At 43.7% G+C, this 25,100-nt stretch overlaps 1 protein-coding gene across 1 annotated transcript; it reads left to right on the top strand.

Annotated features, from left to right (window-relative positions):
- Window positions 1-1,412: 1,412 nt before the first annotated feature.
- Dhx33 (DEAH-box helicase 33) lies at window positions 1,413-25,060 on the top strand. Its single transcript, XM_008855952.3, has 12 exons — window positions 1,413-1,694; window positions 3,537-3,697; window positions 4,942-5,169; window positions 5,344-5,514; window positions 11,499-11,684; window positions 12,386-12,497; window positions 13,663-13,822; window positions 13,989-14,077; window positions 15,270-15,397; window positions 15,752-15,955; window positions 17,002-17,088; window positions 21,740-25,060. The coding sequence occupies exons 1-12, from the start codon at window positions 1,430-1,432 to the stop codon at window positions 22,046-22,048; spliced, it is 2,100 nt and encodes a 699-aa protein (XP_008854174.1). The 5' UTR covers window positions 1,413-1,429; the 3' UTR covers window positions 22,049-25,060.
- The last annotated feature ends 40 nt before the right edge of the window (window positions 25,061-25,100 follow it).

The raw sequence follows: 25,100 nt of genomic DNA, 5'->3' as shown, positions 1-25,100 counted from the left end.
CTGGAACTACGGACAGTTGTTAGCAGCCATGTGGGTGCTGGGATTCAAACCCGGGTCTTCTGCAGGAACGGCCACTGCTCTTAACTGTAGAGCCATCTCTGCAGCCTGCATTCATTTTTTTTCCATGTACTATTTTAGAGATATTTACAGAGGAGCTTTTTGAGAACTTTGTTTCGAACAGGTTGTAGGAAACTCAGAGTTTGCAATAATCAACTCTTTTTATACAAATGAATCCATTAGATTGTCTGCAACAATGTATTATTTTGTTATGGGTGGGCATGAAGGCTAATCTTCATTATCAGCTTTATGGGGGACTTGGCACACCTCTGGATGTGTCTGCTTTCTCTTTCTTAATTAATTGTCTATTTTTACTACTTTAAAGATGTGCCAGTCTTATTTTTTTATTTTTAGTTTATATGTATGAGTGTATTGCCTGCATGTAGGTAAGTGCACCCGTATTGTGCGGTGCTTGCCGGAGGATAGAAGAGAGCGTCGGATCCCCTGGAACTGGAGTTACGGACAGTTGTTAGCAGCCATGTGGGTGCTGGGATTCAAACCCGGGTCTTCTACAAGAACAGCCAGTGCTCTTAACCGCTGAGCCATCTCTCCAGCCCCCAATTTCTTATTTTCTTGCTTCCATTATTTGAGCTTATGTCCATCAGGATAGTCACGTGGTGAGGAAAATGCATGATTATCACATAATCATATAATTAACTTAAGATATTTACCGGTAACATTTTCAATATAAGATTTTGTGGCATCTGAATGACTTTAAACTCGGAAAATAATTTTCCACATCTGTATATCGGGGTTATCAGTTTGTACGTTGTTTAGACGATTAAATAATGCAAATGTTTGTGTTCCTCGTTAGTGTTACACAATTTCCTTAACTATGACTTGCTGGAGACAGAGATAGGACACTAATTTTTACTCAAGAAATACAGTTTAGCCGGGCGTGGTGACGCACGGCTTTAAACCCAGCACTCAGCACTCGGGAGGGTAGAGGCAGGCGGCTCTTTGTGAGTTCGAGGCCAGCCTGGTCTACATAGTGAGTTCTAGGCTAGCTGGGGCTACACGGAGACCCTGTCTCAAAAAGATCAAAACAAAACAAAACATCGTTTGTAGAACAAAGCAGTCTAGGAGAAAACGTCTTTATCCAAGACGAAGGTCCTGCAGAACCTCACACCCATCGGTCACTGTTGTTGCACGGAGTGAGTTTTCGGTTGCACGCCGGGAGGGGCTCTCCCGGGATGTAAAAGTATACTCAAACCCCCAATGCATGTTGGGAACTGTAGCTTCTTTCCTAACGGCTTGAGGCGGCCGTGATGTCATCGGTGGTCGACGAGGCAGGTCTGCACGTGGCGAGAAAGGGGCGGTGCGCGCTTGCTGTCCCCAGCCGAGCATAGCTCCCGCAGGGCGCCCTCCCGACATGCTGGAGAAGGCGGGCTTCCCGCCGGCCAAGAGATTCCGGCCAGGCTCCGCACCTCCCGGGAGGCGAGTGGTGATGCTGCTGGCTGCGGGCGGTGGTGGTGGAGCAGGAGGAGGAGGGCGGAAGCCGGCGCCGCCGCTGGCCCAGCCTTCGGCCAGTCCCTACCGCGAGGCCCTGGAGCTGCAGCGCCGGAGTCTGCCCATCTTCCAGGCGCGCGGGCAGCTGTTGGCCCAGCTCAGAAACCTGGACAGCGCCGTCCTTATTGGTGAGTGACCACGCCAACCTTGCCCTGGCTGATTTCTTGACCGGCTTGTGGGATTGAAGGGGCAAGATTCACCTTCCGTGATGGGCGGGGGGGGGGCGGCACATCGGAGGCTTTGGGAGCTTGGAGTAGTGAACCCTACCCAGGCTTTGAGGAGGGACCTGGGGTGGGGTGTGCTTATGTTCTATGCAGAGGAGAGACTGGAGACAAGAAACCGTTCTGTTAAGGTAACTTGTTTCTGATTCACGATAAGAGCTTGGCAGAATTGTAGGACAGCGACAGATTTCAAGGGGCTTTGATACACAGTGTTTAAGAGGAATGACAAGTCTGGAAGGAGCTGGAAGAGTGCTGGTTGTCAGAGGACTCTGTTTTAAGGAGGGAGTGAGTAGATAGTGAAGTCTGATGATAATATGTAGACAAAAGAAAAAAGTGCCCAGGTATTGATTAGGGTTCCAACTGAGAACTGTTTAAAAAGAGCTGTAAGAGCAGATCTAGCATTGGGCTCAGTAACTAGAAGGTAAGAGAATGAAGACATTGGGAACAGGCTTCTGCCTTAAGAGGCTAAGGAACTTGCAAGGATCCACAAGTTAAGGGGAAGAACTCAACAGAGAAAGGATGCTGAAGATGGAATAGAGCTAGTGGATCAAAGATCCGGAAGCACAGGGAAGGGGAGCTACTTGGCAACAAGGATTATTGGAGAGCTGGCCTGGGACAGCAGGAAGGCCATCTCAGAGTCTATGGACCTGGAAATAGGCATGAGTGGTGTGATGGTAAAAGCACTTGTAGGGGAAAACTTTATATGAGACAGATAGAGGAGTTCGGCTGAGAATGAAAGTCCCAGCGCCTCAAGAAAGCCCTTAGGGAGCACAGAGACAGAAGATATGCTGCAAGGACAGGAACAAGATGCATGATAGAGCTGGTGCCCAGCTGTATTTTGACCCTACATTTGCACAGTTAGCTTATTTATTTTAGCAATGGTCAGTTGCCTGGGAATAGAGGTGGGAAAGATGCACAAGATACAAGATACATTGATCCAAGTCTGGGGTTGTGCCTGGTGGATTCAACAGGAAGACTGCAGAATAATCAGATTCTTAGTTTGTGATTCCCGGCTGAGTCAGGAACCGTGAGCAGTCAGGGGGCTGATTCCTGGGGGAAAATGTAGGACCCATGGAATTGGAGAGGACTTAGGTTAAAGTACCTTATTGGGTGCTTTCTGTGCAGGGTACCCAAGTCTGTAAAGAGACAGACCTCCACCCTCTGGTATTGGAAGAAGGCAGAAACATTTAAATGTGTACTGTACAGGTTGCTGGAAGAGAGGTGAACAAGGCACTAAGGATCCCAGATGAGGGCCGCTTGTGTAGCCTTGAAGATGAGAATTTTTGGCCTAAGTCATGCTGAAACTTGCTGGTTAGTGCTAGGGCAGGTAGGTATTCTATCCATATTAGTGTGAGCAAAGGCAGAAAGTTTGAAAGATCAGTGGCCAGGGAATAGTGAGGAGTGTATAAGTGGACATCTCTTCACGTCAGTACATACCATCTACGTGATTGTCATATTTCATTCTATCTTGTAATATACAAATTACCCATTAACACATTTCCAATTTTTTGCCATCATGTGGCAAACTGAATAAAACATCTTTGTTTCCTTAGAATCCATTCCTACAAGTAGAATTGTGAACTAAGTTGTATAAACATAAAAGCTTTTGAAATGTAGTTTGGCCTCCTGAGAAAGAGCAGCAATGAATATTGTTTAGCAATGTACATGAGTGTCCATTCTCTTGACTTTGAGCTGTTTATTTGGTGAACTTATGTCTATCTTCATTTAAAAAGACTTTTTCTTTCCCAGGGGAAACTGGTTCTGGAAAGACAACTCAGATCCCACAGTACCTCTATGAAGCGGGAATTAGCCGCCAGGGCATCATTGCTGTGACCCAGCCACGTCGAGTAGCTGCCATCTCCCTTGCTACTCGAGTCTCAGATGAGAAGAGGACTGAACTTGGGAAGCTGGTATCTCATTTCCTTCTTTGCCATCAAGGCTTCATCACTAACCAGCACCCCACACTGTGCCCTTGCCCTTGCCTTTCTTTCTTTCTTTTTTTTTTTGAGACAGGTCTTATATGTATAGGGATATGTAGGCATCATGAAACTCACTATGTAGACCAGACTGGTCTCAAACTTACAGAGTCGGACCTGCCTCTGCCTCCTGAGTGTTGGGATTAAAGATAAGTACCACCACTCCCTTCTGCCTTTTATTTTTGTGAACAAATCTTCTTTCTTTCTCTGGTTGGTTTGTTGTTTCAGAGTCTCTCTATATAGACTGATACTCTCTATCCTTCTACCTCAGCCTCCTGAGTGCTGGGATTATAGGATGTGCCACAAAACCCAGCTGAAGACTTTTATATATGAACTTCTTTCTTACCACTGCTATTTAGGCTAATCTCAGAATTCTTCCCCAGTCCCAGAGAGATCAGGGCTTTAATAGACTCCGAGTCCTGTTTGCTTTGCTTCCAAAATGGTTTGCAAGTTAGATAATTTACATGTGAGTTTTCTTATTTAGTCTTTTTTGGGGGGACAGGGGGATGATGCTAGAGACTGAACCCAAGGCCTCATGAAGGCTAGGCAGACTCTGCCACTGAACTGCACTCTTTGCCCCTAAATTAGGTGTTTGCCTTGGGTCCCATTAAGGCTTCAGAATCATCTCTTTGTTTACTTGTTTGGTTGGTTGGTTTGGCTTTTTCAGACAAGATCTCAGTGTAGCCCTGGCTCACTTGGAACTTACCATGTAGATCAGGGCTAGCTTGAACTTGTGGCAGTCCTCCTGCCTCTGCTTTGTGAGTGCTAGGATTACAAGCCTGGCCAGAAGCTTTATTTATTTATTTATTTATTTATTTATTTATTTATTTTTGAGATAGGGTCTTATATTGTCATTCTCACTGGCCTATAACTTGCTATGTAGGCCAGGCTGGCCTTGAACTCACAGAGATCCGCCTGCCTCAGCCTTCCAAATACTTTTACTGAGCCATCTGGCCAGCTGTAGTTTTTAAGTCTTTGTAATGCTTGGTTTTGTTGCAATCAAAGAGGAGTCTTCAATGTTTCTGACCCTAGCTAGACTACACACTCTCTGAGGGAATGGGCAGAGTGGTGTTGGTCCTGTTTACTGTGTCAGCACAGTGCCTAGGGCAGTGCTGGATACACAGTGAATAGATGCTCAACAAATGTTAACTGAATAAAGGAGTCACATCTTCACACAGGTGGGCTATACAGTACGCTTTGAGGATGTCACCTCAGAAGACACCAGGATCAAATTCCTAACGGATGGCATGCTTCTGCGTGAAGCCATTTCAGACTCCCTGCTTCGGAAGTATAGCTGTGTCATTTTGGATGAAGCCCATGAGCGGACTATCCACACAGATGTACTCTTTGGAGTGGTGAAAACTGCGCAGAAGAGACGAAAGGAGCTAGGGAAACTGCCTATCAAAGTATGTGTAGTGCCTGCCTTTCTTTCCCAGGGCATTTTCCCCTATCCATTCTGCTTCAAGAGCATAGGAGAAAGTTAGCCATGGTGGGTGTGGCACAGGCCTCAATCATGTGCTCTACAGAAAGGCTGTCTGGTGTTTGTTTCCCATGCTCCTCCTCTTCATTCTTTTATATAGGTGATTGTGATGTCAGCTACAATGGATGTGGACCTGTTTTCTCAGTATTTCAACAGAGCCCCAGTCCTCTACCTGGAGGGTCGGCAGCATCCAATCCAGATTTTCTATACCAAACAGCCTCAGCACGATTACCTGCACGCAGCTCTTGTCTCCGTCTTCCAGATCCACCAGGTAGGGATGGGGGTGAAAATTCCTAGAGGTTCTGTTTCGTCTTGCAGTGAGGAGTAAGAGTATTCAGCCTCTAAAAGAAAAGCCACTGGATCAAACAACTTTGTGAGCTGTGTTGTCAAGAATGAGTTCATTTGAGCTAGATATGGTGGCACATGCTTTTAATCCCAGCACTCAAGAGGAAGAGGCTGTCAGATATCTGAGTTTAAGGACATCCTGGTCTACATAGTGAGCTATAAGCCAAGGCTATGTAGTGAGACCCTGTCTCAGAAGAAAAAGAGCAGAGGACTCAGTTCTATTTTTAAAGAATAAGTTCATTTGCAGGTCAGTAAGTTGGCTAGCAGGTAAAGGTACTTGCCATTGAACTTGATGACCTTAGTTCAATCCCTGTGACCCACGTGGTAGAAGGAGAGAACCAATTCCCACAAGTTTTCCTGTGACCTTTACACATGTGCTGTAGCATGTGCATGCGCGCGCACACACACACACACACACACACACACACACATGTAATAAAATAATCTAAAATAATAGGCTCATTTGTCATGTCTAGGCTTTTGCCTCCCTTTTTTTTCTTTTGGTCTTTCTGAGACAGGGTCTTCCTGTAGCCTCAGCTGTCCTGGAACTCACTGTGTAGACCAGGCTGGCCTTGAACACACAGAGATCCACCTGCCTCAGCCTCCCGAGTGCTGGAATTAAAGGCGTGTGCCACCATGCCCGGCTTTGCCCCATTTTTATACTTCTTATTTTCTCTGAAAAAAATAAATCAACTGTAGTCAGTATTCAGAAAACTTCCCTATGTTAGAGCAGTAGCTTATGTACTTTTTCTTATATCATAACCCCTGGGAAGAACAGACACACACACACACACACACACACACACACACACACACACACACACACACACACACACACACACACAAAACCCAGGCTGACTTGAACTTGCCATCCTTCTGCCCAGGCCTCTTGAGTGCTAGAATTAGAGGCATGTGCCACCATACTTGGCCTAGCTTTTTTTTTTTTAACTTTTACAGAAATATTTCAAAATCTTTTTATGTTGTTTACATTTATATTTGCATGATTAGGGGCTAGGGAGGTGGCTCAGTGGATAAACTGTTTACCATAGAAGTGTGAAAATCTGAGTTTCGATCCCCAACACCCACACACAAAATCATGTGTGGCAGGGTGCACCTGTCATCCCCATGGGTGGAGGGGTGAATATAGGTTACAAACCCTGGGGTTTGCTGGCCAGCTATTTTAGACAGTATGTGAGCTTCAGATTCGTGAGAGATCCTGTCTCAAAAAATAAGGTGGAAGGGCTGGAGAGATGGCTCAGTGGTTAAGAGCACTGACTGATCTTGCAGAGGACCTGGGTTCAAGTCCTAGCACCTACATGGCAGCTAACAGCTGTTCATAACTCCAATTCTTGGAAATCCAACGTCTTCTGACCTCCGTGGGCATTACATGACACGGGTGCACAAACACACATGCAGGCAATACACTCATACACATAAAATAAAAATAATTAAAAAAAATTAAAAAATAAGGTGGAGTGTGATAGAGGAAGATGCCCATTGTCAATCCCTACCCCCCACATGAACATATACACACAGAAAAAATTTTTTTTGATTGATTAAATCCCAGCATTTTTGTTCGATTTGTATAGAAATAGACTTTATTTATGTTTATTTTCTAAGAAAATCTAGAGGCAAATATTTTTAATTTTAAACTAAGTAGTTTATGTAGTTTAAAGTTTTAAAAAGTCAAGGAGTTAGCTGGGTGTGGTGGTGCATGCCTTTAATTTTAGCACTTAGGAGGCACAGGCAGGTGGATCTCTGAGATTCTGACCTACATAGCAAGTTCTAGGCCAGTAAGGGCTACAGGGAGACCCTGTCTCAAAACAAAAATACAAAACATAAAAACCCCCAGAAGTCAAGGAGTTGGTCTGGGTTAGGGTTAGGGTCAGCATAGCCAGACCATAAATCCAGCATCAGTAACTATAATATTAGGAACATACATTGTTAGCAAGCTGCTGTCCCCATTCTTGGTTTCTTGAACATAAGTCTTTGACATAGCTGTGGCTCATTTCCCCCCAGATGTTACAGTGTGTCTCATATGGCAGCCATGGAATTAGTTGTGTTCAAACACAGTCTACCTCTCTGGGGCCATTTGTGCTACCATCCATCCAGCTGGAGCAGGTTGCTATGCTGGGCCTCTGGGCAGCTGTCATCTTATTTCCCCTCACTGTTGTGTAGTGAAGCCCACTCTGGCCTCCCCGTGCTTTCAGCCTGGCCACACTGGGTGGAGGAGGAAGCCTGATGGGGTTAACAAGGCTGTGCTGACTTTGAGCCAAACTCTGGGTTTTCCTTCTCCAGTCTACCTTGCTCCCCTAAGTCCTGAGCCTTTCTGGATCTTCATGGAAATTAACCCATCCGTTGTCACTTCAAAGTTTGTTTTGTGGTACTGGGGATTGAACCCAGTGCCTTGCCCATGTTAGATGAGTACTCTACCACTGAGCCATGTTCCTAGCCCCCGACCCCCAATCTCAGTAAGTGTACCCTAACCAACCTCCCCTTTGTCTTCCACTTTTCAAAACTGAGTTGAACCTTCTTGTCTCCCATTATCTTTGTCATTTGGGACAATTATTTTTACTGCCAATTTGACAATATTTGAGAAAGAAGAAAAGGCCATTCTGCCTTTTTTATAAATTGAATTTTTATGATTTTTCATACAATATAGTTTAATGGCCTTTGGATCTACGTGCCTTGCCACACACCTCCCCCCGCTGTCCCCCTCCCAATTTAATGAACCCTCATATATATAATATGGCCTATAGAGTATGATTTATGTCCCCCAGTGTCATTTGGTGTGGATCCATTCACTGGGCCACCAAGAGTCCCAACCCCGTAAGACACTATCTCCCTTCCCAGCAATCATCAATTGCCAAAATTCCTTAGATTGGATTGGGATTTCTTACTTCCCCTTATCTATGCTGGGATTTTGTCTAGTTTGAGCTTACATAGGACTTGTGCGTGCTGTCACCATTGCTGTGAGTTCATATGAGTAACTGACCAGCTGTCTGGAAAACTGTTTCTTATAGTCATCTACCTACTCTAGCTCTTAATATTTCTACCTCTTCTTCCCCAGTGATCCCTGAGCCTTGGGAGGCAGAGGTTTGAAATAGCTGTCCTATTCAGGGATAAACACCCTGTGACCTTTTATTCTCTGCGCATTGGCCAATTGTGGGTTTCTGTGTTAATCACCATCTGCTACATAAGGAAACTTCTCTGGTGAGAGTTAAAGAATGCATTCATCTAAGTGAGGTTGCATTGAAGATGTGTCACTGAAGGTTAAGTATCTCACAGACACTTAATTCTCTGTGTTTGACCATTTCTGGAATATAATATGCTCTACCTTTTTTAACTGCTAAAAGCCAGCATGAGATGAGAATTTTTTTAGAATTTAAATTTTCAATGTGTGTTTGTATGATATCTGTATCAGGGGAAAGGACAACTTTGTGGAGTTAGTTCTTTCCTCCATTTATAGGGGTTCTGGGATCAAACTCAGGTTGCCAAGCTTGTGCAGCAAGCACCTTTACCCTATGAGCCATCTCACTAGCCCCAAATGAGAATTTTTTAATGAAGGATGGCTGTGTTACATTCAGGTAGAACTGATGAATTCTACTGATTAAGGGCAGTTCTTATTAAGATAGGGTCTCATTTTGTAGCCCAGGCTGGTCTTGATCTCACAATCCTACTGCCTCAGCCTCCTGAGTGTTAGGATTATAAGTGAGCTACCAGGTCCAATCTGATGAAGTTTTGACTCTTTCAGATTTTATATAACTGAACATTTGTCCTGTTAGGATAGGCTCAAAAAACATACTCAGGCTGGAGAGATGGCTTAGCAGTTAAGAGTGCTTTTGCAGAGGACCCAAGTTTAATTCCCAACACCTATATCTGGTGACTCACAGTCACCTATAACTCCAGTTCCAGGGGATCTGATGCCCTCTTCTGGCCTCTGCAGGCACTGCACTCAGGTACACAAACCCACACTCACACACATACATAATTCAAAAATAAAAATAAATTATTTTTTAAATACACACATATAGGGGTTTGGGATTTAGCTCAGTGGTAGAGCGCTTGCCTAGCAAGCACAAGGCCTTGGGTTCGGTCCTCAGCTCCAAGGGAAAAAAAAAATACATATAAATATATAAACATATGTATATACTAAACTATAAAGCTGTCCTTTGGTGTACATGAGGAAGAGGTTCCAGGACCACCTTAGATACCAAACTCTAAGGATGCTCAAGTCTGTTGTAGAAAATGTATTTGTATAGAACCTGCATACATCGTCCCACATAAGTAATCTATAGATCACTTATAATACCTAACACAACTTATGTACTGTGTAAATAGGTATGATACCTTGTTGTTCCGGGAATAATGATAAGAAAGCAAGTCTGTATATATGTGTAGTTTTAAAACATTTGGGATCTGCAGTTGGTTGAGTGGATATGAAATCTAAAGATGTAAGAGGCCAACTGTGTGTGCACAAATGTACACAGTTACTGCTAAACATGTTTCAGTTATTTTGCCATCAAGCAGTTTATAAATTAATCTGTCTGAATAGCTATCAAAGAAATATGAGGCAAATGAGATATGTCATTAACACTTGGATATTGTTCCTTTTGAAGGTGAAAACCTCAGTTAACCTGTGTCCCAAGCTGTTGTGGCGTATGCTTGCAGGTATGCAGAAGTGCTTTTAGTGGCCCCACTGAGTAAGGGCTCCATGGCTGGCATGACTCCTGCTCGTTCCATGGATTGCAGTTTCCCTGAGTTGTCTTCTCTGCTTTTATCAGTTTGTTTCCAAGATGCCGCTGAAAGGACAGAAGGGCTGGGGAGATGGCTCAGTGGGTAAAAGTGCTTGCTATGACAGCATTTGGACCTGAGTTTGACTCCCCAGCACCCATGTAAAAAGCCAGGCATGACTGCATGCCTAAAACCTCAGCACTGGAGGGCAGAGACAGCCAGAACCTGGGTACCCACTGGCCAGCCAGCCCAGGGAAATGCAAGTGTCCAGTTTAGTGAGAGGCTCTGTCTAACAGCTAAATGGTGGAGAATGATAGAGGAAGACACCTGACGTCTTCCTTTTGTCTCCACATACACACACACGAGCACACCACATACTCCCATACATTCATACACACACACACACACACACACACACACACACACAAGAAAAAAGGAAAGAAACCTTAAAAAAATTTTTTTAATGGGCTGGAGAGATGGCTCAGCAGTTAAGAGCACTAGCTGTTCTTGCAAAAGACCCAGGTTTGAATCCCAGCACCCACATGGCAGCTAATAGCCATCCATAACTTCAGTTCTAAGGGATCCAACACCCTCTTCTGTTCTCTGCGGGCATTGCACAACACGGGTGCACTTACAACATGCAGGCATAACACTCATACGCATAAAAGAATAATAAAAATAATAAATAAAAAATTTTTTTAATTTACATTTATTTGTGTATGTTTGTGTGGGCACATCCATGCCTCGGTGCACATGTGGAGGTTAGAACAACCTGAGGGAGTCAGTTCCCTCCCTTTACTATGTGGTTTTGGGGATCTGACTTAGGTCATCAGCCTCAGCAACAAGCTCCTTTGCCTGGTGAGCCATTTCACCAGCCTGAAACAAATTTTATACAGATTTTATTTGCCTATCTGATTAGGTTTTTTCATTGCATTGCTCTTACAAAAACAGTCTTTTCCTTCACAACTTCTTACTTGGTTTCAAAACAGCTGGCTGACTCTCATCTGTTAAAGTTCTGCACATTGCCGGTAAGGATTTTCTCCCAGGAAGATACCAATATTCAGACTCCGTTCCATCTTCAGAGTTCAAAAACAAAACAACACTCCCCCCCACAAAAAAAAAAAAAAAACTCTTGGAAGCAAAAGGGTTTTTGTTGTTTCTTTTTCTGTTTTACAGGAAGCCCCCTCTTCTCAAGACATCTTGGTGTTCCTCACTGGTCAGGAGGAGATTGAAGCAATGAGCAAGACCTGCCGAGACATTGCAAAGCACCTCCCGGACGGCTGCCCTGCAATGCTCGTCCTTCCTCTCTATGCCTCCTTGCCCTATGCACAGCAGCTCCGAGTCTTTCAAGGGGCCCCAAAGGTGAGTGTGCCACCTCTTCTGTCCAGTCCATCATTGGCCATTAAGTCAGACCCAGTGGATCTGTATGCCTGTCACCATGCTGCAGATGAGGTAGAAGGAGAGGATACTCAGGTACCAGGTCAGCTCGTTGAAAAGGGAGCAGGTACGTAGTACACAGTTGCCAAGAAAGCTGTCCTGTGAGAAGGAAAGGCACCAGTCAGGGGATGAGGAAGAGTGCAAGGGCAGAGGCTGAAGAGTAAATGAGTGGCTCTTCTGAGGGATAGTATAAGCCATACTCCACAGTACCATCTGTTGTGTGCCTTTGTATCCCATTCACAGTGCTGACACTCACATATACCATCTTTCATCCTCATGGAGTGCCATGGGGGATATAGGCCCCCAAGAGAGGGGAAGCAGGACTTGCTTAAGGGGCACTTAGTAAGGAATTGGCAGGGCCAGAATTTCAACTCACATCTGCCTGTTTGTGAACCCTTTGCTTGTTCCATTGCATCATCGTCTCAAATGAACCTTTAGGACCACAGTAGCATCCCTTTCCCCTTTGTTCCTCAAGTTTATGACCAAAATTCATAGGACTGCTGTTAAGAATGAAGTCATCTTTCTTGATCATTAATAAGTGGTGGAAATTAATGGTAAGAATATGTTTGTACGTTTCTGAAACTTATGTGTGTCATCTGGCTTTTTGGTTTTCTTTCTCCTTTTAGGGCTATCGCAAAGTGATCATTTCAACCAACATTGCTGAAACCTCCATAACCATTACAGGAATAAAATATGTAGTTGACACGGGCATGGTTAAAGCAAAGAAGTACAACCCTGGTGAGAATTTGTAGCTCATGAACCTCTGCTATGTATAATGAGCCACAGTTGAAACTGTAGCCCCACAATTTCCCCCCCAAGTGAACATTGCATATTTGTAAGGAGCTGAGATTTGAGTGGCAGGGACCATAAGTGAGACAGATCCAGTGTGCCCAAACAGGAGACCTGCAGCAGATAGGTAAGACATGGAGTCAAGAGGGAAGAAGAGTTCAGTTGAGGCAAACCTGGGAAGAGATCAGCCCTGGGCAGAGGGTTGGTGAGCCCATAGGAAGCTGGGTGAGAATGATGGCACAAAGGCCAGGGATGGTCTGATACCAATCACAGGCTCTCAGGGAGGTGATAGGGAGTGTGGCTGATAAGGATCTCGAGTTTCCCAGGAAGGAGACAGGTGCTGGGCTAGGGTAAGGCACAGCGGGTGAAGTACCAGCAGTTTGCTATGAGTCTAAAGTGGGAAGCTTGCTTACTGTCATTTTTACTCATTTCTGTTTTGTACCTTGCTTTATCCTACAGAGGTTTTGAGGCAGCTGCAGTTACTACTGCTGACTAGTATTTAGCTTGTTCTACTAAGCAGGGGAGGGGAAGACTTTCATACTTGTATCTCCTAAGGACAGTATCTATGACAGAGTGTGGGTCTCCACTGACTGGCACAGAATGTGCCCCCACTGAGAAAGTTAATGTCCTTCATTCCTAGGAAACTAACATCACATGATCTGTTTTCTCATAGAACTCGGAGAGAAGACAGTGACTTGAGGCATTTGCTTTGTCATCATTGATTGATGTATGACAAACCTTTCTAATTTGCTAGAAACTGTCCCAGTGTTAGCATCAAAGTCCCAAGAAACTGTAAGGGAAACTGGGGTAGTTGGCTCTGACATAAGCTAAGATCTTTTAAATCACTCTTGTCGCCCCTTGCTATAACCATGAGGCTTTTCTGATGTTTTTGTAACCGACCCCACATGTGGCTCATTGCTGGGCTCGGTTTCACTGTAATCTTAAACCACTGCTGAACAGCCTGATTTTAGACGGTCTCCTTTAGCCTTGAATTTTTCTGGACCCCTGTGCATAGAAACACTTGTAATCTGAGCATCATCTTTCTTTGCCAGCGCTCTAGAAACAGTTTGCTATATAGTAAGCAAAACTCTCATGGGGCCCATTCTCCCTCCAGACAGTGGACTTGAGGTACTAGCTGTGCAGCGGGTATCAAAGACCCAGGCCTGGCAGCGCACAGGAAGGGCTGGCAGAGAGGACAGTGGTGTCTGCTACCGGCTCTACACTGAGGAGGAATTTGAGAAGTTTGAGAAGATGACTGTGCCAGAGATCCAAAGGTAGACCCATCAGTACCTGCCCTCCTGTCACCCATTGTGATCTCTCCTTCCTGTTTGCTCCTGTTTTCAGAGCTGCAGTATTTGCTAATGCTCTGCAGTGAGCAGTTCTTACTCAATGGCGTGGGAGTCAGGGATAGATGTATGACCCGTGCTTCTCCCTTCACAGGTGTAACCTGGCAAGTGTGATACTTCAGCTCCTGGCAATGAAAGTCCCCAGTGTGCTCACCTTTGATTTCATATCCAAACCATCTCCAGGTAAGTGGAGTCCTGAGTGCTGGGAAGTGGACAGGTAGACAACAGCAAACACTCGTTCCTTAAAAAAAAGTATTTTGGAGAAAAAATGTATATGTCATCTCCTTTTGCTTATTTGATTTTATCTGTCATAAAGTGGTAGACTGCTATAGCACCATCGTACAGAGACCCATAGTCAGGGGCCTTGACATCTGGAGCCAATTACAGTTATTGGAGATCCATGGGGTACTACTGCCAGAACCTCATGGAGGTGTACTTTCATCAGCAGCATGACAGAGATCAGATTTCTTTGTATTAAACTGGAATGTGACAGTCCCTGCCCCACCCTTCATTGGCAATCTCTCTGTGGAGTAGGAAGGAAAGAAAACTGGTACTCTTAAATGTGGTAGCTTTGACACCTGGAACTTTATCACCCTACCATATTTCCTTTTTGTTTGTTTGTTATAAGGGTATTTTTGTTGTTGTTGTTTTGTTGTTGTTGTTGTTGTTTTTGTGTGTGGTGGTGGTGGTAGTGGTAGTGGTGGGTTTTTTTTGAGACAGAGTCTCTCTAGCCCCAGCTGGCCTAGAACTCACTATGTAGACCAGGCTGGACTTGATCTCAGAGCTCTACCGGCCTCAGCTTCCCGAGTGCTGGCCATTTTCCTTTTCTTTAAGTAAAGAAATGCAATTGTCTAAAGATAAATTAAACCATGGATGGATAGCCAAGGTCCCACCCTGAACCTCAGTTCAGTTTTTTCCACAATCATTTTCTAGCTATCTTTTACATAAAAATTTACATATGTAGGACTACATGAAGTCTTTTTTAAAAATTCAAATGGCAGCACATATGATGCACTGTTCTGCTCTTGATTTTTTAATTGTGAAGTTCCTAGAAGGGAATAATAAAAGTAAGGTCTAAGGGGTAATATAGCCAGAAGCTGTGTACTGCTACCTAAGCTCAGAAAGCAGAGCCCCAGGGCCCTACCTGGCTGCCTTTGTCCCCTTCCCACTCCTTCAGGTAACTATTCTCCCTTGATTCATACTTCTCCTGCTCTTTGGTTCTATCATTAATGCTTGGGGAAGTATGTCGGGGACAGGGATGAGTGGTCTTTATGGTTATTTGATGTAGAGTTATAAGCACCCAGAAGTATTAAACTAGCTGCAACTTCTTCCTTTTTTGGACTTTGGGCTCCTTTTTATGTCTCTGTTTCTGTAGATCACATTCAGGCGGCCATTGCCCAGCTGGACCTGTTAGGTGCTCTTGAACATAAGGATGACCAGCTTACCCTGACTCCAATTGGAAGAAAGATGGCAGCATTTCCTTTAGAGCCCAAATTTGCCAAAGTAAATGACCCCTCAGTCCCCCTCCTCCTCAGTCTCCTTTCTTTGTGTTACAGGTTAGCAATGCCTATACCCAGTCCTTCTCCACTCACCCATTTGTTCTCTTAAATACAAAATTATCACCCTACTTTGTGTATAATGCTGATTTATATTGTGTGGGGGATTCAAAGACAAGTCGCAGCCCTGTCCATAGGGATTGGAATCCCAGGGACAGCATTCTGTTTTACAAAGTAAAAGACATTGACATCCAATACCTGCACTTTAACTCAAAGGGACACTGCAAGAGAACATACAGAAATAGTATATTCAGAATCCAGGAAAAACTTGATTTCTGCATTTTTAAACTTTGATTTTCAGACTATCCTCCTGTCCTCCAAGTTCCACTGTACAGAGGAGATCCTAACCATTGTTTCCCTACTGTCCGTGGACAGTGTTCTCTACAACCCTCCTGCCCGACGGGATGAAGTGCACAGCGTCCGCAAGAAATTCATATCCAGTGAGGGGGATCACATTACCCTGCTCAACATCTACCGGACCTTCAAAAACATAGGTGGAAATAAGGTGAGCCTCATTGGTGTTCTTTCAGGCCTGTGTTTTTAAGTGCTCCTTCCTTCTTTGGCCAATTAAGAGTGCAGGTGTCATTTCAGTCTGAGTACTGGGAGATCACTGAGAAAGAAAGGTAATGTTGGGGCTGGAGAGATGGCTCAGTGGTTAAGAATACTGACTGTTCTTACAGAAGACTCTAGTTTGAATCCCAGCACCCACATGGCAGCTAACAACTGTCTGTAACTGCCAGGAGATCTGAGGGCCTCTTCTGCCCTCCACGGGTATTGTATGACATGAGTGCACTTACATACAGGCAATACACTCATACACATAAAAGAAAAAAATATATTTTTTTAAAAAAAGATAACGCAAGCCTTTCTTCTGCCTGTGTTTAACATAGACTTGATGAGGACAACTTAGGTAATTGATGACTCAGTGTCTTAGCCGTTATAATTAGTCTGTTTTTCATTACTGTAAGGAAGTATCTGAGACAAGCCATTTTATATAGAAAAGAGATTCATTTTGGCCCATGTTCTGGAGTTGCAGGACTTAAGCCTTATACGGTGCTTACCAAGTTGCCAAATCCTCTAGTATTTTAGACGTTTCCATTTCCACCATCCTCTCCAGCTTTTAGTTGAAATAAATTCAGTTTTGACCATTTGGTTGTGAAATATTATCTCAATTATTGTAAATCTCATTGTCATTGCCACGATCCCTCAGGAGATCAAGCATAAGTTTACTAGGCATTTGTATTTCTTAGGTCTACTTTTTTTCCTGGATTGCTGGTCTTTTTCTCATTCTGTGTAAAATGTATCCTAGAGATACTAATCTTTTAGAGGAATAGTGGCACAAATATCCCAGCCTATAGCTTTTCTCATGGTGATCTAAAAGAAGGGAATTTTGAAGTTTTACTTTTAAGTTAAATCATTCATATTTTCACTATGGTTCATACTTTTTGATATGAAAGTATTTTCCTCTATTCCTTTTGACACTTAAAAAATGTCCCCTGAATTCAACTGTGATTTCTGAGAGGATTGTGATACCCTTTTTCTCTTCTTTAGGACTGGTGCAAAGAGAATTTTGTCAACAGCAAGAATATGATGCTAGTGGCTGAAGTCAGAGCACAGCTGAGAGAAATCTGCCTAAAGGTAGCGTCTTTTGTTGTCTAGGGAAATTTTTTATTTTATTTTGGGAGGTTAAATTGCTTATTACTAATGATTCTCAAAGGAGTCCTCACTGTAGACTTTTCTTTTCTTTTCTTTTCTTTTCTTTTCTTTTCTTTTCTTTTCTTTCTTTCTTTTCTTTCTTTCTTTTGTGACAGGGTCTCACTGTGTAGTCCTGGCTGACCGGGAACTCTAGACCAGGTCAAATTCACAAAGATCTGCATGCCTCTGCTTCCTAGGCACTGGGATCAGAGGCATGTGCCACCATAGAAAAATTTTTAAATAAGCAAGAAAGTAAAACTTATCCATAATTTTACCTCTCACTATTTTGGTCAATTCCTAGTAGAAATAGGGTTTTTTGCTTTTCTTTTTCCTTTTTTTTTTGTCTTTTTGAGACAGGGTCTCCCTGTAGCCCCAGCTGTCCTGGAACTCATTATGTAGACCAGGCTGGGCTTGAACTCACAGAGATCCGCCTGCCTCTGCCTCCCGAGTGCTGAGATTAAAGGTGTGTGCCACCATGTGTGCTCTTTTTCCTTTTTAAGTGCTGGTAATTGCCAGGGCTTCACACCTACTAGACAAGTGCTCTGCCAGTGAGCTGAATCTCAGCCATATATTTTATTTTTTACATTTTTTATAGTTACATTGTATATACGATTTATATTCGGTTTTATAAACCTCTTTTTCTGTGCTAGGGATGGAACTCTGGGCCTCATGCCTAAGTTTTATAAACTTAATCATCATTTTCTGATTTAAAAAATACTACTAGAAGTATAATAAAAGAAAGAACAAAGGCACACAAGAGAGGCAAACAGAGTATTAGAGCAGCTTCTTTGTGTTTGAAACTTGGAGCCTGCCAGGTCTATGTGGGGTGAGGATCAAATGAACTTCTGGGCTCCTGTTTTTCTATGATTTATGTTGGTGCTGAGCCCATATTAGACAAGTGTCCCATGTATGCCAAAGCTGTTTTCAATTTAGTAGCTTCCTTTTTTCATGTAGCAGAGCCCTCTGCTGGCTACACTTAGCTTTATAGTCTTTGGGTCTAGCAGGTTCCCCCACCCTTCAGAGACTCCCTAGTCCACACACCCGGGGATAGCTACTTTTCTAGCTAGGGAATTTCCCTCAAGTGTGTTGGAAGTCAGGGAAGCAACCACATCACTGAGATCGGAAGAATCCGTATCTGTATTTACATGTTATGCCAAGTCTCAAACACTCTGCTGGAGGGATGCAGATGTCATGTATATGCAGATGTCATGTCTACTGGAGGAATGTCATGTGTCATGTATATAGACTGTTGGCATGTCAGAGTTCTCAGTCTCTATCAGTCAACCTCATGGCACCTAAGTGAATCCAGTGGCCTCAGGTTCAGGTCTGTCAGACTCCAAAGTTACTCTCAGGTAATGAAGTATCCTAGCCACTGAGGACAGGGTTACTTCCTCTGTACACTTCACTGCCTGAGAACAGTCTCCTATCAACCTGTACTTTTAGCATCCATACCCCCTACCACCACCACAGCTGCCCTCCTCTGCAATCTCACCCTGGGGCTGTGGCAGGTTGGCTTCAGGCTTCCTGACTTAGGATCAGTACTTATTCCTCAAGCCTCCAGAGTAGCTTGTTTTTAAGCAGTAGCTTTCCTGTGAAGGCACCTGGCTACAGCTCTCCTAGCCAAGGAAAATGACAGTGGAATTCCTGTCCTCTGCTGACCCATCTCACTGGAAAAATCATTCTCACCAAAACTTACAACTGGATTTGAGGCTTGTGAGAGCTTACAGCTTGTCTTGTGGGTGGGATTACCAGTCTCTCTTCATCAGGGCACACTGGTGAGCTGCAGGTGGCTGGAGCTGTGTGTGGCTTACTTCTCTTCACCAAGTCACCTTTCTGTTTCTCATTACTTGTTAGCTGTCCTGTCACGTGGTGAATCAATCAATCAATCTCTCTCTCTCTCTCTCTCTCTCTCTCTCTCTCTCTCTCTCTCTTTGGAATAGTCTGTTCTCCTTATCCTGTTCTTGTCAGACGGAGACAGCTTCTAGTCATATTGAATGGTTTAATGGCACTCCACATTTTACATGAGAGGCGGAGAATTGTGTATGTGAGCCTTCTCCTTTTGCTGAGCACTGAGATGAGCATGTCTGTGGTGAATGGTTTTGTGTGGAAGGCATCTTTCATTTGTTAGTGTCCCAGTGCAAATAGTGCCACACTTTGAAGGGACAGTTATGACCTCTAACCAGGTCAGTGATAGCACTAGAGCGATTTTTTTCTCTTAGTGGCCTCTTGTAGTCTGTACTTTAGACAAATCTGATTTGAACAACCACTCTTTCCTGTCTGTTTCTTGCTTCATGAGTTTTCTCAATCCTGGTGGAATGGTGTGTCTCTTGGTTCTGAACAGTGGCCAAGGATGCCTGTCTGTATGCCTGGCATTGATTAAGGTTCTCAGTGCAGACTTGCCCAAGACTGTCTAGAGTACAAGGAAGAGTAATGATTATAATCACTACCACTTATGAGACATTCAGGAGCTCTTCTAGACACTTTTCATGGAATTGCTTTATTTAAAAATCCTCATTTTGCCAGGCGTGGTGTTGCACGCCTTTAATCCCAGTACTTGGGAGGCAGAGGCAGGCGGATCTCTGTGAGTTCAAGGCCAGCCTGGTCTACATAGTGAGTTCCAGGACAGCTGGGGCTACAGGGAGCCCCTGTCTCAAAAAGACCAAAAAAAAAAAAAAAAAAAAAATCCTCATTTCACCAGTTAAGGGCAGTCCTGTTGTTATTCTCATTTTACAAATGATGAAACTATGCTTAATCCAGTCAATAATTAATTCAGTCTGTGAAGGGTGGAGCTGGCAGAGTGGAAAGAAAGCTTGTCATCTAGTCTGTGGGGCTTCCTGGTGACAGCTGATGCAAGCCATTGAACCCAGGACCTTGAGCATGCTAGACAAGTGTCCTACTTCTGAACTACACCCCAGGCTTCGGTTGAACTCTGTCTTGGTAGATGAGTTAAAGGCAAGGAATAGCTAGCTGATTGCTGAAACCAATAGCCCTGGAGCCATTATAAAGTAAAAAATGGGATTTTTCAAAGAATAAAGAGGTATTTCTTGGAACCTATAGGCAGAAGATAAAGACATGCCCCACATGGTACTGGATAAGGACCCAGAAAAGACCACCTGGGGACTCACTGCTCCTCTTGTCCCTGCTCCTCTCCACATACTTCCCTCCCTCCTCACCTTCCATCTCCACATGCAAAAGATTGCTTGTCATGGTATTTACTACACTATTCCTGGGGAGATATGAACAAATATATACTCACCCTAAATAGAGAACTGACAACACACCAAAGTAAGGATACCACTCAAGTCCAGCTTGGTGAACCAGTGAGTTTAATTAAGGTTACTTATAGGAGCAGAAATGACTCAAAAACACCAGCATCCCAAAAGCCCACCCATCATAGGTGACAACGCAGGAAAGCAGGAAACCTGGAGCACACTGCACAACCTGCAGGCAGCTGGACTGGTTGAATAAGAATGTCTTCCAGGCAGCTCAGCTGGTCTCTGCTTCTTGGAGGCAGCTCAGCTGGTGTGAGAGGTCTATCCCCAGTCCTTAGGGCCTGTATATGCTTGGGGAGGAGGCCTCCTAGTCAATCTGGTCAGTTTCCTGCTCTTTTTGAAGCTGTTGTTTACATTGGAATTTAAGAGCTTCCTAGCAGGATGGAGCTTCCTAGCAGGATGGAATGTTTCACTTCTCCTCAGAACATCCTCCTTCTTAACAGACTTCTCTCCATAGGAAATTGCTACACAGTATATAGTCTCTTCACTCAGGAGCCTAGCATTAACTGGTTGAAGTTCCCATTTCAGACCTAGGGACTGCAGGAGAAACATTTAGGCTTGGCTGCATAGGTCCAGCAAACATGCATCACTGATCTGTTGGGCTGTGGTCAGCAATGTAAGGGTTCATAACCTACTCAGCAAGGGTGTAGAACCAGGGCACTGACTGACAACTGGCATCCCACTACAGAGATGAAGCTGGCATGCCTGCTAAAATCAGCACATGCAGAGACCTTAAGATGGGAAGCACTTGATAGGTTTGTGAAAGAGGAGGGAGTCAATTATGGAAGGCCTGCACAAAGGGCTTGGAGAAAAGACAGATGAGGTAGGTAGGCTTGCTCATGCTGGTTCATTCATAGTCTCCCATAGGAGGTTTGCCTTATTTTGCTAGGAGCAATGGAGACATTGAAAGTTTTGAGCAAGTGAGGTGATTTGTATTGCTCTTTAGGAAGATGAATTTGGCAGCAAGATCTGAGAAGATTTGGAGCTAGGAGTTGATGATGTAGACAAAGTGAAAGGAAAGCTTCCCCTTCCACGGTCTTCCTTATCAATATTTAGGTGAGGGAATGGGTCACCTAAACCCACATGCAGTCTCTAGCCTATATGAACTCTGCAGGCCCGTGATTCCCAGTTTTCAGTCTGCGCTCCCTTACCTCTGCCCTCATTCCCCAGCTGAGCTCCTGCTTAAGACATTTGAGGCATCTATCACTTCTGGGGGGTCAGGATCCACCTTGAGTGGGCTGCACTGTAGGTCTGGTTCTCTAATGCACTGAGCAGTGCTGAGGAGGGTTGATGTCTGCGCTGTTTTCCATCTTCTAAAACAGATGTCAATGCCAGTCATGTCATCGAGAGGGGACATGGAGAGTGTTCGCCGCTGCTTGGCGCACAGCCTCTTCATGAGTACTGCTGAGCTCCAGCCAGATGGTACCTATGCTACCACAGATACACACCAGCCAGTGGCCATCCACCCCTCATCTGTCCTCTTTCACTGCAAGCCGGCCTGCGTTGTGTACACTGCATTGCTCTACACCAACAAGTGCTACATGCGAGACCTCTGCGTTGTGGATGCCGAGTGGCTATATGAGGCTGCCCCTGAGTACTTCCGGAGGAAGCTGAGAACTGCCAGAAACTGAGTCAACCCAGGATGCTGCCAGCATGGCTGGGCCTGGAGCTTAGATCACAGCTGTCCTCATAGCAGACTCCAAGGTTGGCAGCTAAAGAAACTCAAGCCTTCAGTGCAGCTGAATTTGCCCAGCTTTCAGGAGCTTGAGAGTGTCTTTGATGAAACCCTCAGACTGAACCGTGTAGACCTGTATATATTTATACCTTGAGAAATTCAGAATTATGCTTTTGGTTCTGGCTGGGTGATTTTGGGTGGCTGAACTGACTTCTGAACCTCAGTTTCCTCATCTGCCATGGGGGATAATATATTTAATTTGTAGAATTCAAGTCTTAAAGTTCAGAAAATGAGTAGAAAGTTACCCAGAGATTGGCCTAACATAATGTGTCAGTGAATTGTAAGCCATTGTGCTTAATGTTACCATTTGCTACTTGATACAAGATGGTAGAGCAGAAGTCCTCTAAGTTCTTGTGATGAAAGGGATTTTCTGGAATGGGGCTACCGGAAGCTGCAGATCCAGTCTGTTGTCTTCAGTTCTACTACTTTTTTTGCTAAGTATTGAACCCAGAGCCCCATGCATGCTGTGCACTCTGCCACTGAGCCAGATACCTAGCCCTCAGTTCTACTTTAGCATCTACCTATATGTCTTTAGTTTAAGCATAAGAAACTGACTTCTGTAGACATATCAGGAGGGAGGTGTAGTTGTTTCTGACCTCCTATTGAGCCTCATGTCTCAGGGTGTGAACCATTCTCTCTGCTATCTCCAAGCAGAGATGAGCAAAGGATTCCCTTGGTCCTCAGTGCCTCTGTGGTTGCTTGTCCCTAGCAATGCTTTCTGGAGAAATACAGGTTTCCTGGTGAAAGTGGCTTTGAAACTTCTGGATCATGTTAGGTGTGGATATGGAAACCAGATTTTTAGTGTCGTGGCCTTCTGAAACCCAGTCATTCTTTTAAACTGGGCACCTATGAATCTGTGCACACAAGGGGCGGTCCTATGTTCTTTTCTGTTGTTTGGCTTCAGGCGGGGGCCCAGGTCACAGCAATTGGGGTGGGAGGGAAGAGATACATGCATGATCAGTGAGAAACCTCCCCACATCTGCTCTTTATATTTTTGGATCTTACTGATTTTTCCTTCTTTGTAGGGACTTGGAGACAATGTAGCTTTGCTACTTCTAACTGCACCAGACCCCCCCCCCCACCAAACCCTCATTGTCTGCATTTGTCAGAGGAGATTTCATAATCTCTGCATTCTTTTCCTGTTTAGAAAAGACATTAAAAATTCATCTTAGCTTATTATTAAAAGGGAACAATCTCTGGGCATGGTGGTATACACCTGTAATCCCCAGCTGAGATAGAATTGAGTTTTGAGGGTTTTACTATACTGGGTTTTACTATACTGAGACCTGTGTCAGCAGAGAAAAAAAGCACTTCCCAGACAATGTCTGAACTTAGGAAAAGCCAAATTTAGTCCTTTTCTTTTTCTTAGTTGGTCAAAACATATCTGTGCTACTAGTATTTTGTCATTTATACAAAGAATTGCATGTTGTTTATAAGCAAGAGGCCAAATTGCTTACAAGGTACTTCAAAAACAGTGGGCAGTTTATTCATTCTGGATCCAGCAAGCTCTTTCCAGAGATCATTGCCTGATTTGGGCACTTCCATTTCCAGGGTCTCACTGGTCCACAGGTGTGTGTGCTGAGTCCAGCCAGTCTGTATTCTAACCCTAGCCATGACCATGAGCAATCAAGCTTTTTAGCCGTGTTAAAATTGTCTGGGTACTTGTGATTTACTTCTATGATAAATGGTTACATTTAGACTAAATGGGATCAGACTTTGACCTGGTTCTTCCACAGATGGGCTTATTTTTACCATACTAACTCTGAAAAGCTCTCTAGGAAGTTTTTTGGTGTTTTTTTTTTTTTTTTTTTTTCTTTTAAAGTATATTTTTCTTATTTACACTAAGGGGTTAGGGTATTTATCTAACCTGACTTGGTAAGAGAAACTTTTGTATTTTTAATAGAATATTCATTATGCTGGTTACACAAAAGGAGGTGGGCAATATATTCCTCAGCAACTAACTGTTCCTCAGTAAATTAACAAGAAATGTTTTCTGAATCAAGGAAAAACTTAACTTGTAGTAATTTATGTCCAGTGTAAGTACCCAAAAAATTCCCCAAAAACTCTTTTTTTCCTAAAGCTTATGTAAAGGTTACATCTTCTAAGTAGCTTTAATGTTTCTGTACAGAAGTATGTTTATCACTGTTAACATTGTGGTAGAATTTTATTATGGTATTTATTTTTTTATTGGGCTTTTTAAAACCAGCTTTTTAACAAAGCTGCTCAGGGATTAAATCAGATGGAAATCCCATCCTGACTCCACATATCACTACAAAGAATTTATGATTATCTTGAGCTGCAGGGATAGTACACTTTAACCTTTCTTAAGAAAATTAAATGTTTCACAATTTTATTGCAATTCAATCTTGAGGTACTCTTTTTCAAACTCTTTGGTAGTGTCACACCACTTTCCAACCTGAAAAACCTAGACAGATAACAAGTTCCATATGCATCAAGTAATCATGAACCCCAACAGCCCTGCATGCCTCTGGTGTTTGTCCTCTTCTGCCAGTAATCATGGAGTGTGCAACACCCAGGGCAACACTCATTACAAACACCAGGTCCCTGGTAAAAACTCTTAATGTTGCATCTCTGCTAGTTGTAAAGAGATTCTAAAATGGGAGCAAAACATTGCCTGTGACCCAATCTAGCTACCAAGAACTGCTTGCAACTGTCGCCATGCGTCCAAGATGCCATTCCTTGAACACATTAAGTGACACTGCACCTGTGGAGAAACAGTTTTGTACTGAATGCTATAATGCAGGAAAAAATAAAAACAAATCAGGTTGATTTGGGCTTATGCTGTATTGTTTGGTCTTAGATGTAACTTTAAAAATATCAGCTCTTGTATATAATCCTCAAATTTGCACTTGACTCAAATCCATAAAAAAATGAATCTTGTACTTGATCCATGTGGCTTCCTTTTGTTTGGTTTCTGTACTGGTTGT

Source organism: Nannospalax galili, unplaced genomic scaffold (assembly GCF_000622305.1).
Source record: "Nannospalax galili isolate Female #2095 unplaced genomic scaffold, S.galili_v1.0 scaffold146, whole genome shotgun sequence".
In the NCBI taxonomy this organism is placed as follows: Eukaryota; Metazoa; Chordata; class Mammalia; order Rodentia; family Spalacidae; genus Nannospalax; species Nannospalax galili.
The sequence above is the reverse complement of the archived record's forward strand: the minus strand, read 5'-3'. Positions and strand labels throughout refer to the sequence as shown.

What these genes read in the sequence shown, in the direction of transcription:
- Dhx33 (XM_008855952.3), top strand. Translation starts at nt 1,430, where the DNA reads ATGCTGGAGAAGGCGGGCTTCCCGCCGGCCAAGAGATTCCGGCCAGGC. An exon ending in GGACTGAACTTGGGAAGCTG is followed by an intron (nt 3,698 to 4,941) that starts GTATCTCATTTC and finishes ATCTTCACACAG; the next exon opens with GTGGGCTATACAGTACGCTT. An exon ending in TAGAGCCCAAATTTGCCAAA is followed by an intron (nt 15,398 to 15,751) that starts GTAAATGACCCC and finishes TTTGATTTTCAG; the next exon opens with ACTATCCTCCTGTCCTCCAA.